The sequence below is a fragment of the Carettochelys insculpta genome, chromosome 3 (assembly GCF_033958435.1).
Source record: "Carettochelys insculpta isolate YL-2023 chromosome 3, ASM3395843v1, whole genome shotgun sequence".
In the NCBI taxonomy this organism is placed as follows: domain Eukaryota; kingdom Metazoa; phylum Chordata; order Testudines; family Carettochelyidae; genus Carettochelys; species Carettochelys insculpta.
In genome coordinates, this window is record NC_134139.1 from 161,762,421 (window position 1) to 161,776,080 (window position 13,660).

The window sequence follows — 13,660 nt, forward strand, 5'->3', positions numbered from 1 at the left end:
AGTGCCCTCCAACTCTCTTCACGTTACTTCATTATTGCTTCCTTTGCTGCTCACCAGCCTTCTGAACTAGAAGAGCCTTTGGAAATAACCTTATCGGTGTGTAGCAACATCTTCAGGGCTGTTAGCTGCTTTTGCCAAGAAAAAGTCAGAGCACAGCTGTTTGTGTTTGACTCTATCTGCTGTTCTTACTGCCTTCTGGGTTACTGTTTACTACTTAAAAAAGCAGTCCAGTAGCACTTTAAAGACGAACAAAATAATTTATTAGGTGATGAACTTTTGTGGGACAGACCCACTTAGTGGTTTTGTTAAGTCTTTAAAGTGCTACTGGACGCTTTTTTTGTTTTGATAGAGTATAGACTAACACGGTTATCTCTCCGTTACTGTTTACTGCATACTGTGTTAAAGGTACTTGGCTGAACTGTTGCTGCCCACATCCAGATCCCTGGCTGGCATCTCAGTGAAAGAAGTGCACCATAGCCACAGGCAGATTTGAGATGGCTTTCCAGGTCAAGAAGCATTTATAATTCAGGTTAAGACCACCACTGGCCTCTCGCTTGGAGGCTTAGTAAGTATTACAGCAAATACATGAGAGGAGTATGTAGGACAAGGAAGAGGCTGATGAAAGGAAACAGACAAAAGGAGATTAAGGAACGAAGTATGGCAGTAAGACAGTATTTTTTTATTTTTATAGAAATTTGCTTCAAAAATATGATTATGTACATTAATAATGCAATACATATAGGTTGATGTACAATATATACAAAGAAGCAAAACATCCTTTTTCCTCTATTTTATTTACAGAGGTTAGCACCATGAGTTAGAGTCGTCTGGCATGTTGTTGTATCTGCTTTCATTTTAAACCTATCTACAAGGAAAATATAGATGTTAAAGATGCAAAAGACTTGTGAGAACACCTGTTCCTTTCCCCTGTATATGCAAGAATCTTCTTCACAGTGCATTTATTAGAACATTGCCATATAAACTGGGTTTTCAGCACTTCCCTTGGGAGACCCAGTATCACACACTAATCCATCTTACATCTCAGATTTGGTTTATTACATGTGCTGCATGCCTTACTCACTGCTTAGTCAGGAAACTAGCTCTATTATTTTTTTCCACCGTGAATTAGTTCTCTAATAACTTTCTTTCTGTTCTCTGAACTCCCTCCAATTTGTCGATACTTTTTTTGGGAATGAGATGCTCAAAATTAAAGGCAATAATTCAGAGGCTTCCTGCTCCCAAATTTACGCTGGCCCACATATCCCAAGCAGATTTCCTGGGAAGACAGACATAAGCAACAATAAAATCCCTTCAAAATTGATGGGAAAAGAGCCTGTCTCTAAGATTTTCAAAAGACAGTGCTCTCTCTCTATCCTACAACCAACCAAAGTCAGGCTGGTCTCCCAGCTGATTCTCTTTGATCAGCCATGGTAAATACCTCATAATTCAGTGGAACAGGCCGAAGGGGAGGGTCAGCCTTTAAAGGAAGGGTACCATGTTTGCTGAGGGACGACAGGTGGCACAGAACCCACAGCAAGAACATGCATCCTGTCAGACCCTGTCCTAGTGTCTCTCCAAGCCAGCAAGAGAAGGCATGTTGGACACCTGGGCTACGTCTACACGTGCCCCAAACTTCGAAATGGCCATGCAAATGGCCATTTCGAAGTTTACTAATGAAGCGCTGAAATGCATATTCAGCGCTTCATTAGCATGCGGGCGGCAGCCGCGCTTCAAAATTGACGCTCCTTGCCGCCGCGCGGCGCGTCCAGACAGGGCTCCTTTTCGAAAGGACGCCGCCTACTTCGAAGTCCCATGAGAATAAGGGGACTTCGAAGTAGGCGGCGTCCTTTCGAAAAGGAGCCCCGTCTGGACGCGCCGCGCGGCGGCAAGGAGCGTCAATTTCGAAGCGCGGCTGCCGCCCGCATGCTAATGAAGCGCTGAATATGCATTTCAGCGCTTCATTAGTAAACTTCGAAATGGCCATTTGCATGGCCATTTCGAAGTTTGGGGCACGTGTAGACACGGTGCTGGAGTGGCAACAGCAGTGGACACCTTTGTCATCTACTGTCCCTTTATCAAGAGAACTGTTCTCCAGATCAAAGAAGAGCAAGAGGGCCCCTCCCATACCCTCTTGCCAGTCCCTAGAGAAAAAGAGAAGGGATGCCTCATGCTCAGTGAAAAAAAGGGATATTTGGGATATGTGAACCATCTAAACTCTGTAAAGCCAGGGCACAGGCAGAAAAGCAGCCTGCAGAAGAGGCCATTGCCTCAGCGAGGAGACTCAGATGTCTGTACCCTGCACATACTCCCACGAGGTAAAATAAACAGGACAGGTGCAGAAAGAAGAGAGAGAGGGTACTAGATAGATAAAGGGGGAGACGTGGGACGTGGGTGGAGAAAGATATGCAACTTTGTTTAAGAGACAGTTTTCAAAATAGACAGAGCTCTGAGTCCTGCCAGGTGATTTTATCTGCCTTCTGGTGTCCTTCCATTACTGTAATTTGCCTTTTCTCTCTCACCATTCTAAAAATAATTAAAATTCACCAGATGGCGTCTAACACCCTCTGGAGCCTAATATGGAGCACTGCATTGGCAAAATGCTCACACACCAGCAGCTGCACTCCTATCTGCAGAGAAGACAAGATGCTCTAGGTCCTCCACGCACCAGTCCAAAAGAAACCTGAGCATCCTCCCAACCTCTTAGAAATAAAAGTCAGCTGAGTGCTCTCTTCTCCCCCCATCCCCTTTACAGCAAAAAGAGCAGCAGCTCCTAAAAGAACCACTCCCTGTCATTCCATAAATACTTTTGGCCTGGATCAACGAAGGGATATGGTCCATCCCTTTAGGGCTTAGGTGCCTAAGTCTCTAGATGTGGGCCCTTGGGTCTGTGTTTTTTTCTTCCTTTGAAGGCTAACTCTGTCTTCATCCTAACACTGCATTATCTGTCCTTGTTTCAAACCTCTCTGGAGCCCTTCGATTATAGTAAAGAATCTTCTGCCTAGAAGACTAAAGATCTTTTGTATGGATAGAGGGGTTCTGGGGCTGGGCTGTGTAGCTCCTCTTGGTTTTATTTTTGGTGTTATTTTAAATAATGTATCCATTATCTGGTTATATGGAACATTTGTACTGTTCTGGGACAAGTTATAATCCATTCTGAACTACAGTAGGACATGCACGTAATATATAATATCTTAAATCTGAAGATATTGAAACATTTAATTTTTTTCTGTACTGTGCGATTTTTGTCATAAATCAGAAAAATTTTTCTTCCTCTTACAGTATCTTTGCCAACTGTTGTTAGGGTTTGAACACGTTAAGTGCCACTTCTACTTACCCATTTTCTACTGTTCCCAACATTCAGTGTCTGCCTGAAACACTATGAAGGGGTCCACTTTTACTTCTTGTTGGAGCTCCTGAAATCCTGTCTGCAACTCTGATTGGGAGAATAAGCCAGTGAATTTCTGCCTTGATGAGACTTCCAGCTGGAAGAAGCTGTTGTGACATCAGCTTGCTGAGTTTGTGTGCTGGGAGAAGGAAGAACCAGAGAGCTGTCACCCTGATGAACTGGTGTGGGAGAAGCTGGTGAGTCATCATCCGGCTGATCTTGTGTGCTGGAAACAGGAGCTGATGGGATGGTTCCCTGAGTGCTGGGAGGAGGACCTGGTGAATCACTGTTGAGACAATTCACATCTAAACTAGGGTTACTGAAAATAGTTTTAGGCTCCTACCACTCTTAATTTCTGAGCAGCAGAGCCTGTTTATTTAACGTTAGCTAATTTCCTCCCTTAGCTCTGTCTCTTTGCCCTGGTGCCTCCTCAGTCTGATTGTTTTCAGATGAAGATTCTTCTCTATGCACAGGAGCAGGCAGTGAAGCACTTGTAAATATGAGTTGTGGCCTGGAATTTGAAGTATGTGTGATTTTATAGGTTGCTCTCTGCAGTGCTATCAGAAAGAATTAGTTATTGGCCTGTGCAAGAGTTGTTACTGCGACATTACATTATTCGCTCTATTCTTCTTGGCTTCCCTTCCCAGCACTTCATTTTGGGGTGAAGCAAAGGGGATACTTATCTACTGAGAACTTTTAAATCTCCCTTTTCTAATTCAGAAGTCTGGTTTTATGCTCTCAATTGACCATTTTGGAAATAATTTACCTGGATATATTTTTGCCCTTTGGGTAAGAAAATTTTACTTTAGAGGAAATTTGGCATGGCAATGGCCCAAATATATAAGAATTCAGATGTTCATTTTGTTCCTCCTGCCAAAATATAATATACTGGAAACTGATATCCAAGCTTTAGCACTTAGAGGACACCTAAGCTACCACTGCCTTTTTACTTATAGCTTCTTCCTCCATGGTTGTAACTGAATCAATAAAGAATTGTGTTAGACCATATAAGATATTGGAATTCTTTTAACTCAGTGGTTGACACAGGCTTTTTAGGGTCAAAAGACTTTAGAAATGAGTATATCTGCGAAACACTGATTTTGTTTCGTGAACAAGTGATTAACAGGTACTACATATCTCATGTTTGCTAGTATTTGGGACAGATTCTGGTTGATATGATATTCAACTCATTTCTAAGGTACCTATTGGATTTTACGCTCTTTGGAGCAGGGCCCATTGTTTGGTTATATTCTTAAACTTATATATTAACTGTTAGACATGTCCCCTCCAGTCCATAAATAGGGTCTCCCGGCACCACTACAAATGATGAATAACGACTGAATAATATATTCAGCAAGTTCAATAGAAAAAGAGAGGGAGCCATACTAGTCTATATACTATCAAAACAAAAAAGCAGTCAAGTAGCACTTTAAAGACTAACAAAATAATTTCTTAGGTGAGCTTTCATGGGACAGACTCACTTCTTCAGACCACAGCCTTACCAGAACAGACTCAATATTTAAGGCACAGAGAACCAAAAACAGTAATCAAGGAGGACAAATCAGAAAAAAATGATCAAGGTGAGCAAATCAGAGAGTAGAGGGGTAGAAGGGGGCAGGAAGGTCAAGAATTAGATTAAGCCAAGTATGCAAATGAGCCAACAAAGCCAAGAACAGAACACCACTGGTCATCACCTACAGCTCCCAACTCAACCCACTGCAACAAATTATTAAAGACCTACAACCTATCCTTAATCAGGATGCCACATTCCAGAAGGCCCTAGGTGACATGCCTGTTCTCTCCGACAGACAACCTCCCAACCTTTTGAGGATCCTCACCAACAGCCACAGTCTATATTCCAGGAATACCAGTCCTGGAACCTTTCCTTGCAACAAAGCCTGCTGCCAGCTTTGTCCACATATCTTCTCTGGAAATACCGTCACTGGACCTAACCAGGTTATTCACAGAATCACGGGCACATTCTCATGTTCCTCAACTAACATCATATATGCCATCATATGCCAACAATGCCCAGATGCTTTGTACATTGGACAGACTTCTAACTCCCTTAGACAAAGAGTCAATGGGCACAAAACAGACATAAAAACACTCCAGATCCACAAACCGGTTAGCCAACATTTTAATGGAGTGGGCCATTCTGTTAATGACTTAAGAGTTTGCGTGTTACTGAAGAAAAATTTTCGCACCACTATTGAAAGGGAGACAGCTGAGCTGTCTTTTATATTCAAGTTCGGCACATTAACATGTGGTTTGAACCGGGATGGGAATTTTCTGAGTCACTATAGGGGCTCATTGGCATACTTGGCTTAATCTAATTCTTGACCTTCCCCCCACCTTCTACACCTCTACTCTCTGATTTGGTCACCTTGATCATTTTTTTCTGATTTGTCCTCCTTGATTACTGTTTTTGGTTCTCTGTGCCTTAAATATTGAGTCTGTTCTGATACGCCTATGGTCTGAAGAAGTGGGTCTGTCCCATGAAAGTTCACCTTATAAATTATTTTGTTAGTCTTTAAAGTGCTACTTGACGGCTTTTTTGTTTTGATATTCAGTAAGGTATTTCTGATAAACTTTAGAGATATTAGAAAAGCACAAAATACACCAGGAGAATTCATTTTGTGACAAAACCCAGTAAATTGTCAAATACCATTCAATTAATCATATTTGGTTGTATTTGGTAATGGTTTACTTCTAATAATGAACAAAAATGTAGCTCATGGTGAACTCTCAGTCTGTGAAAACATATCTAACAGTGTTTCTGTCACTTTTCTGAAAGATTTGTACCTGAAAATAGTTTTTGTTATGCAGTATCTAGATTTATAGTCACATATATAGACTTTTATCAGAGAGGTAGCCATGTTAATCTGTATCTTCGAGAACAACAAGAAGTCCCGTGGCACCTTATAGACTAACAGATATTTTGGAGCATAAGCTTTCGTGGGCAAAGACCCGCTTCAATATGTAGACATTGCTGTTCTTGAATTATTAAAGCAGACGTTGTAATTAAATCAGGGGAAACAAAGCAGATAACAGAAGACTGAATTCTGCAGTAATCTACTAGATATGAAAACGAAAACATACAAATGAAGCAAGGACCCCTGTAAGTTGCTCCCAGAACGAGGCTGCAAATGTAGTGAGTTTGCACTTGGTTTGGTTTCGCCTGTGGTATTACAGTGTGATGATGCCATGGTGAGCAGGAGTTCTCACAGCCCTCTCCCTGGCTGCCAAGCCATAAAGAGCGCCAACAAGAAGAGCTCCCATGGCGCTCGAAGAGAATGCTGAGGAGCTGGCTTCCTGTGCACTGAGAGTCACAGTGCCAAAACAAAACCACTCATGACACAATGCAGCCACAGCTAAAAATAAAATATTCTAGCACGAATGACGTGTTTTATTTTATTTTATGAAAATGCCATGCAAACAAACATGGCCACTTTGTGTCCTGAAGACTGCTTGAGGCATCAAGACCTGATGGCATGAAGCACTGTGATATGAATCTGACATAATTTAGCACAATACAACTGCTCTGATTAATGTCTAATATTTCACAGAAATTTAAAAGATACCATGAGTCACAGCTGTGTAATATAGATGCTGAAAAACAGGAGGTGTTTGACAGATGTACTGTATGTAAAACAGTTGTGTCCATTCCACTACGCCTTTAAGTGAATTGACTGTTCAGTGGTTAAAAATAACATTTGAAAATGTGGATCTTTGAAAGGATATTTCTTTCCAAAAGCTCTAACTTAAGGTGAATAAGTTTGTCCATCTCTTTTTAAAGAGAGGCTTTCTCCAAAAATCTCCACTCTGCTAGACATACAGGCCATGTCTACACTAGCCCCAAACTTCAAAATGGCCATGTAAATACATATTCAGTAAATACATGAAATACATATTCAGCGCCTCATTAGCACGTGGGTGGCCGCGGCACTTCGAAATTGACGCGGCTCGCCCCGACGGGGCTCCTTTTCAAAAGGACCCCGTCTACTTCGAAGTCCCCTTATTCCTATGAGCAGATGGGAATAAGGGGACTTCGAAGTAGGCAGGGTCCTTTTGAAAAGGAGCCCTGTCAGGGCGAGCCGCGTCAATTTCGAAGTGCTGTGGCCGCCTGCATGCTAATGAGGCGCTGAATATGTATTTCAGTGCTTCATTAGTAAACTTCAAAATGGCCATTTACATGGCCATTTCGAAGTTTGGGGCTAGTGTAGACACGGCCACATAGTGTCATATAGGTCTCAGTTTCTCTTAAATTAATTTTCTTGAATGACATCTGAAAACACTATAATGGAAATTGCTGACTTCATTAAAAACAGGAACAGGCTTAGTATTTTTAGACTATACATATATGAATAGCTCTTTATATAGCATTTTTATTAGTAGATCTCTTATTAGTCTAGGAAAAAGGTCTGTGGGGAGAATAACAGGAGAAACCAAATCTAAGAGGATGGTTTCTCCATGGCATAATTTCCTCCTCACAGATACAGAAGTCTTACAGGTTAAATTAATGCAAATCCTGTCAGAATTATTTTACCCAGGCTCTTCTTCTGTGGGAAGCAGGAGTTTCACTATCATAGCACTAGAAATCTTGTGAAGCATAGGACTTCTGACTCTGTCTCTGTGGGGCTACGTCTACACGTGAAGCCTACATCGAAGTAGCCTATTTCGATGTGGCGACATCGAAATAGTCTATTTCGATGAATAACGTCTACACGTCCTCCAGGGCTGGCAACGTCAATGTTCAACATCGACGTTGCGCAGCACCACATCGAAATAGGCGCAGCGAGGGAACGTCTACACGCCACAGTAGCACACATCGAAATAAGGGTGCCAGGCACAGCTGCAGACAGGGTCACAGGGCGGACTCAACAGCCAGCCGCTCCCTTAAAGGGCCCCTCCCAGACACACTTGCACTAAACAGCACAAGATACACAGAGCCGACAACAAGTTGCAGACCCTGTGCATGCAGCATGAATCCCCCGCTGCAGCAGCAGCAGCCAGAAGCCCTGGGCTAAGGGATGCTGCACACGGTGACCATAGAGCCCCGCACGGGCTGGAGAGACAGCGTCTCTCAACCCCCCAGCTGATGGCTGCCATGGAGGACCCCACAATTTCGACGTTGCGGGACGCGGATCGTCTACACGGTCCCTCCTTCGACGTTGAACGTCGAAGTAGGGCGCTATTCCGATCCCCTCATGAGGTTAGCGACTTCGACGTCTCGCCGCCTAACGTCGAAGTTAACTTCGAAATAGCGCCCGACGCGTGTAGCCGCGACGGGCGCTATTTCGAAGTTAGTGCCGCTACTTCTAAGTAGCGTGCACGTGTAGACACAGCTTGGATGTTCTGAGGTCAGTGCAAAACCTGAGATCCACTGTTGTTGAGACCTGAAGCTTGTGGAAGTTCAAGACTCTTAGCGATGAATTCATACAAAGAGGACAAAATGGCCTTTAATAGGAAGACTAAATAATGTAGAGCCTAGAATAGGCGTATTGATCACTTTAGTCTATTAATGACTTGGAGGATGTTAAATCTGCCTTCTCTTCCCCTTTTTGCTCCGTGTGGTCCATCTACAATGAGCAGCCTTGTAATGCAGCTTTGTAAATAAAATGTATATAAGGCTGTGAAAGAATCTCCATACTGAGCAACTATAGTGGTCAGAATATATAAGTAAGAGAAAATTTTGAGATGACTTCAGTGTCTGTTAATGCAGTGACAAAAATAGATATTTAAATACATTGGGGAGGCAGGATTGACTTTTTTTTTAAGACTTACCAAAAGCTTTGCTTCTGAGAAACAACTGAATTAAGATCTTTGCTTAAAATTGGCTTCTTGGTGCAATTGTTTAGCTTTTGCCCCATCATTCTCCTAATTAGAGCATCATCTGTATTTGGAAATAACTGTTTTGTGATTCCTGCAAAATAAAAAGATGGCATTTATAAGACTACCAGATCAAAATCCTAAATCAGGGAAAATGTGCTTATGATCCAACTCACAGCAATTGGGCTTATGAAATTTAAGAGACTTCATCTACTGTTTTCTGAACCTGTCTTCTTTGCTCTGTCTTGTCCACTGCTATGCATCAGTCTTCAGCCTGGTTTTCTCCTTCTATATGGACAGTTCTGGTCTTTCTTTTTTGGGTAATTCAGAAGGAAGTCCCATGACCTGGATGCTGACTTGTACTATATACTTCCTATATATACGCTGCCTTTCTTCCTTTATCTCTGTTCTCTTCCTGCCCAATTAACACAAATCCTATCTTCTTATCCACTCTCACAAGAGCTCTTCACCATCTCTGTTTTTACGACTTACTTCTCCCTCTTCCATTTCTGTTCCTCCCACTCTGTCTGCTCAGGCGCTACCTGACTTCTTTTAATGCAGCACTCATGGGACCCAGCAGGAGCTTTCCACTTCCTGTTCCCCTGCCTCCCTCACAATTCTCACCTCCACCTTTGATTTTGTCCTCTTTTGTCCTTTTTTACGAAGTCTCCTATCTTCCGTTTTCCTGAAACTCTTCCATTTGCCAGCCTATTCCTATCCTCTCACACATCCTCAAGCTAGGGTCACCATAACTAAACTTTCAAAAAAGAAGATACCCCTGAGAGGTAATGTATCTGTATCAGTATCTATCAATTCATTGTTCATTATCATAATTCTGGCCACATCTACACGGATGGCTTCTCCTGACAAAACTGGGCTTTTGTTGACAAAAGCCACAGAGTGTCCACACTGCCAAAGCACTCCGTCAGGAGTCTTCCAACAAAACCCAGCTGATCTGATGGCAGCATTATACCTCTCCCCAATCAGGTATAGTGCCTCTGTCAACAGTATTCTGTCAACAAAGTGCCTGTGTAGACATTTCTGTCAACAGAGGGGGTTCTCCATGGCACCAGCCAGCCGGAGCTGGGAGACACTGTCTCTGCCACAAATGGGGCTCTATGGTGAGTGCCTCCAGCTGCGTTTAAAGCAAGAGAACCCCAGGAAGCCCCATGCAGGAGGCTAGGGCCATGGCTGCCGGATGGCATCACGTGCCCAGTACCAAACCCTGGCAGCCCTTCCCGACTTACAAAACAAGGCAGAGCTGCCTGAGACTGGAATGACCCCTCCCAGGAGTTCAGTGAAGGGTCTAGGATCCCTCTTGGGGGACCAGGAAGTCCAGTATGGAAGTCTGGGACATGCTGGCCCTCTGGGCAGATGAGGCCTTGGTGCTGGATCCTACCACCAAGTGCTGCAATGCCCCCGGCTATGCCCGAATCGCCAGAGCCCTGACACAGCTCAGCCACCCTGCACACACCCTCAAGCAAGTGTGTACAAAAGTAATGGAGCTGCACTAGGGCTACATGCAGGCCAGAGATGCCTGGCAATGGCTGGGAGCCCAGCTGCCCTCCTGCCCCATTACAAGGAACTCAACCACACATTGGGGGGCCATGATGGCGCACCCATCCAGGAAATCGTGGACACTGGGGAGGAGGTACCCCTCATGGAGACACTGACCTGGGAGCCAGGATCCTCCTGAAGCCAGCTGAGGACCCAATCTCCAACCTTGAATCCAGCCAGCGCCCTCTCATGATTGCCCTGTCCTCCAGCCCCTCCAGCGCCACAGCCTCTGAATGGGCACCACCGGACCTGTTTGCAGGACGGTCAGCTGAGACCTCCATGGGGCACGTACACCCAGGCTGGGGGGTTAGGGCACACCACGGGCCCCGACGGGACCTCCCAGCCAGGAACAAATGCCCTGGACTGGGCGTGTGCCATGTCCACACTGGGGCGTCCCACCTGGACCCTGCAGGCAGCCCCCTAACATGGCTGCTGGTCTGCTCATAGCCCCACAACGAGCCACATGATCCCGGGGGTGTAGCTGCCTCCCCATCTCATGCCTGGGAGCATGCCAGCCACATGGGTGATGGGCCGACTCCACGCACCCCACCACAGAGTGCGTCCCTCTGCTACCAGGCATGCCCACAGGCGACGGACTGCACTACAAGCCACATGTGTGTGGGAGGCCCTGAGGAGGCCCTGGATGCACATGGCTCACCTGCCACCCTGCCAGGGTGGCCCTCCATAGCTGGCCCCCTCCTCCAGGCCACTAGCTTATCGGACTGGCCAGATGTGGGGCTGTAATCAGGCTGGTCCCCATGATACCACAGTGTCCTTGTGCGGCAGGGCTCGCTGCTCAGGGGGCATGGGCATGCACACCCTGGACAGACCCATCCCATGGCCCAGGAGTAGGGGCTGCTGCTCACGGGGAGTGACGGGGGCAGGGCTTTAGGGCCATGCTGTGGGAAGGACTCACTGTCCCCCTTCCCTCCCTACAGCTTCATTGTCTGATGGCCAGGCCAGACCCACCACTCAGCCAGGCAGCCCCAGGAAGTAGCTGGATCCAGAGAAGGCAGGACTGGTGCCATAGAGGGAGGCATGCCTGCGGCTTGAGGGTCTGTTGCCCTGCAGATGAGGATGGCCAACGAACGGTGGCAGCTGCCCTCTGGGAGCAGACTAAGTTTGCTTAAGAGTGGCTGCAGAGGGAAGAGGGGTGACAGCAGGACTGGGCCTCAGACCACTGGCTGGCCAGGGTCAATCATACCCCTGACCTCATGGAAGCCTGGCTGGCCTGGCGCGCCATGGCCCCTGCCACCTTCCTTCCTCCCACTGCTGATGTCCTGCCTCCTGCATCTTCTTCCCCTGCTCCTACTCTCCCTGAGCCCGCATCCAAGGTGCTCCTCCAGGCCCTGTGATGGGCAGTGGACATAGCCTATGGCCCTGCCCTCCAGATCTGCCCTGCTTCCCCTGCCTACCAGGCCCCACTTCCGAGCCTGATCCAGTGGCATCCCCCCGCACCATACGTACCTCCCCGTGATCCTGGCCCTGTCCCAGCCCAGAGGGAGACTCACAGCCATCCACCCTCTCCCTCTAGTAATGCTCCCCGCCCACTCCCCTCCCAAAGTAGTTAGGCACACTGGACTTTTGCATATCATTCACACACAAAGGTTTATTTTTACACATTGTTTACAATTCCAAAATATAACTTATATTTTGTTACGTATACGTTTTTGTTATCAGAGTAATGGGAGTTCTTGAAAGATCCCATAGGTGTTCCTCCATCTGAAACGAGGGTGGGGGGTTGGGGGCAAGGTGGTGGAAAGGGGGAAGGGCTGCAGGCCCAGGGCAATCCCTGGCAGTGGTGTGTGGAGAATTATTGGGGGCTGTGGGTGAGGTACTCTCACAGGGTCTCCCGGATGCACACCTCTTTGGCATGCACTTGGTGGCTGGGTGCGGTGCCCAGATGCTTATAGGGACCTCTGCCCTCTGGTGCCCTCCGCTGGAGGAAGTCCTGCCTCCTCCGCTCCACCAGGTTATGGAGGGCACAACAGGCATCCACAACATGGGGGACATTCTGCTTCTCCACATCTGGCCAATTCAAGGGACACCAGAACCTCTCCTTTAGCTCCACTGGGTTCTGTGCCTATGTCAGCCAGGCGTTAAAGAGGTCCTGGGTGGGGTCCAGGTGCTCCGTGTAGAGCCTCAATAGCCACAGGAAGAGTGGGTTAGGCTGCATCGCCTACTATGTACAAGGGCATCTGTGTGTCCCCAATGGCCAGCTCCTGGCAGGGGATGCAGTTGCCCGCCTCCTTCCTCTGGAACAGGCTTGAGTTCCGGAAGACCCTTGCGTCATGGCTCCAGCCCGACCATCCAATGTAGATGTCAAGGAATAGTCCTTGGTGGTCCACCAGGTCCTTCATGACCATGGAGTGGTAGCCCTTCCTATATATGTAGTGTTGAGTGTTGTGATCCAGGGCCCGGATGGGGATATGAGTCCCATCCAGTCCCCTGAAGCAAGTGGGGAACCCCAGGCATTCAAAGACAGCCATGAGGGAGTCCACGTCACTGATCCAGGTGAGTGTCTGCAGCAGGATAGCGGTGATGGCCCACACCACCTATGATGGGAGGAGACCGGGCACGCCCGTGAGGATCTGGGAAGCATAGTGGTCCAGGGCTCACGTAAGCCCTGCAACCATTGCCCCATTCATCCCCACCCCCAGCTCCAGGCAGGGCCTGCAGCCTGAGGATGCATTAGTATGACCCTGACGGTGGACCTTCCAACACCAAATTGATGGCCCACAAAGTGGTAGCTGTCTGGGGTGGCCAGCTTCCACAGGGCAATCGTGACCCGCTTCTCAATGGGGATGGTGGCCCACATATTGGTGTCATGTCATCGGAGGGCGGGGCGAGCCAGTTGCACCAGTCGAGAAAGGTCCCCTTGCATAT

General features: G+C 46.7%; 1 protein-coding gene across 5 annotated transcripts in view; it reads right to left on the reverse strand.

The window, feature by feature from the left end:
* Nucleotides 1–1,992: 1,992 nt before the first annotated feature.
* Nucleotides 1,993–13,660, reverse strand: part of BEND6 (BEN domain containing 6) — a 46,207-nt gene continuing 34,539 nt past the window's right edge. For 3 of the 5 annotated variants that reach the window (XM_074991134.1, XM_074991135.1, XM_074991133.1), the window contains 2 exons: nt 9,173–9,311; nt 1,993–3,671 (listed from right to left, as the gene is read on the reverse strand). In XM_074991134.1, the coding sequence (XP_074847235.1) occupies nt 3,395–3,671; nt 9,173–9,311 (416 nt within the window). In that variant the 3' untranslated portion in view covers nt 1,993–3,394. Of the gene's footprint in view, nt 3,691–9,172; nt 9,312–13,660 lie in introns of all 5 variants that reach the window. The other 2 variants (XM_074991136.1, XM_074991137.1) reach the window with 2 other exon arrangements.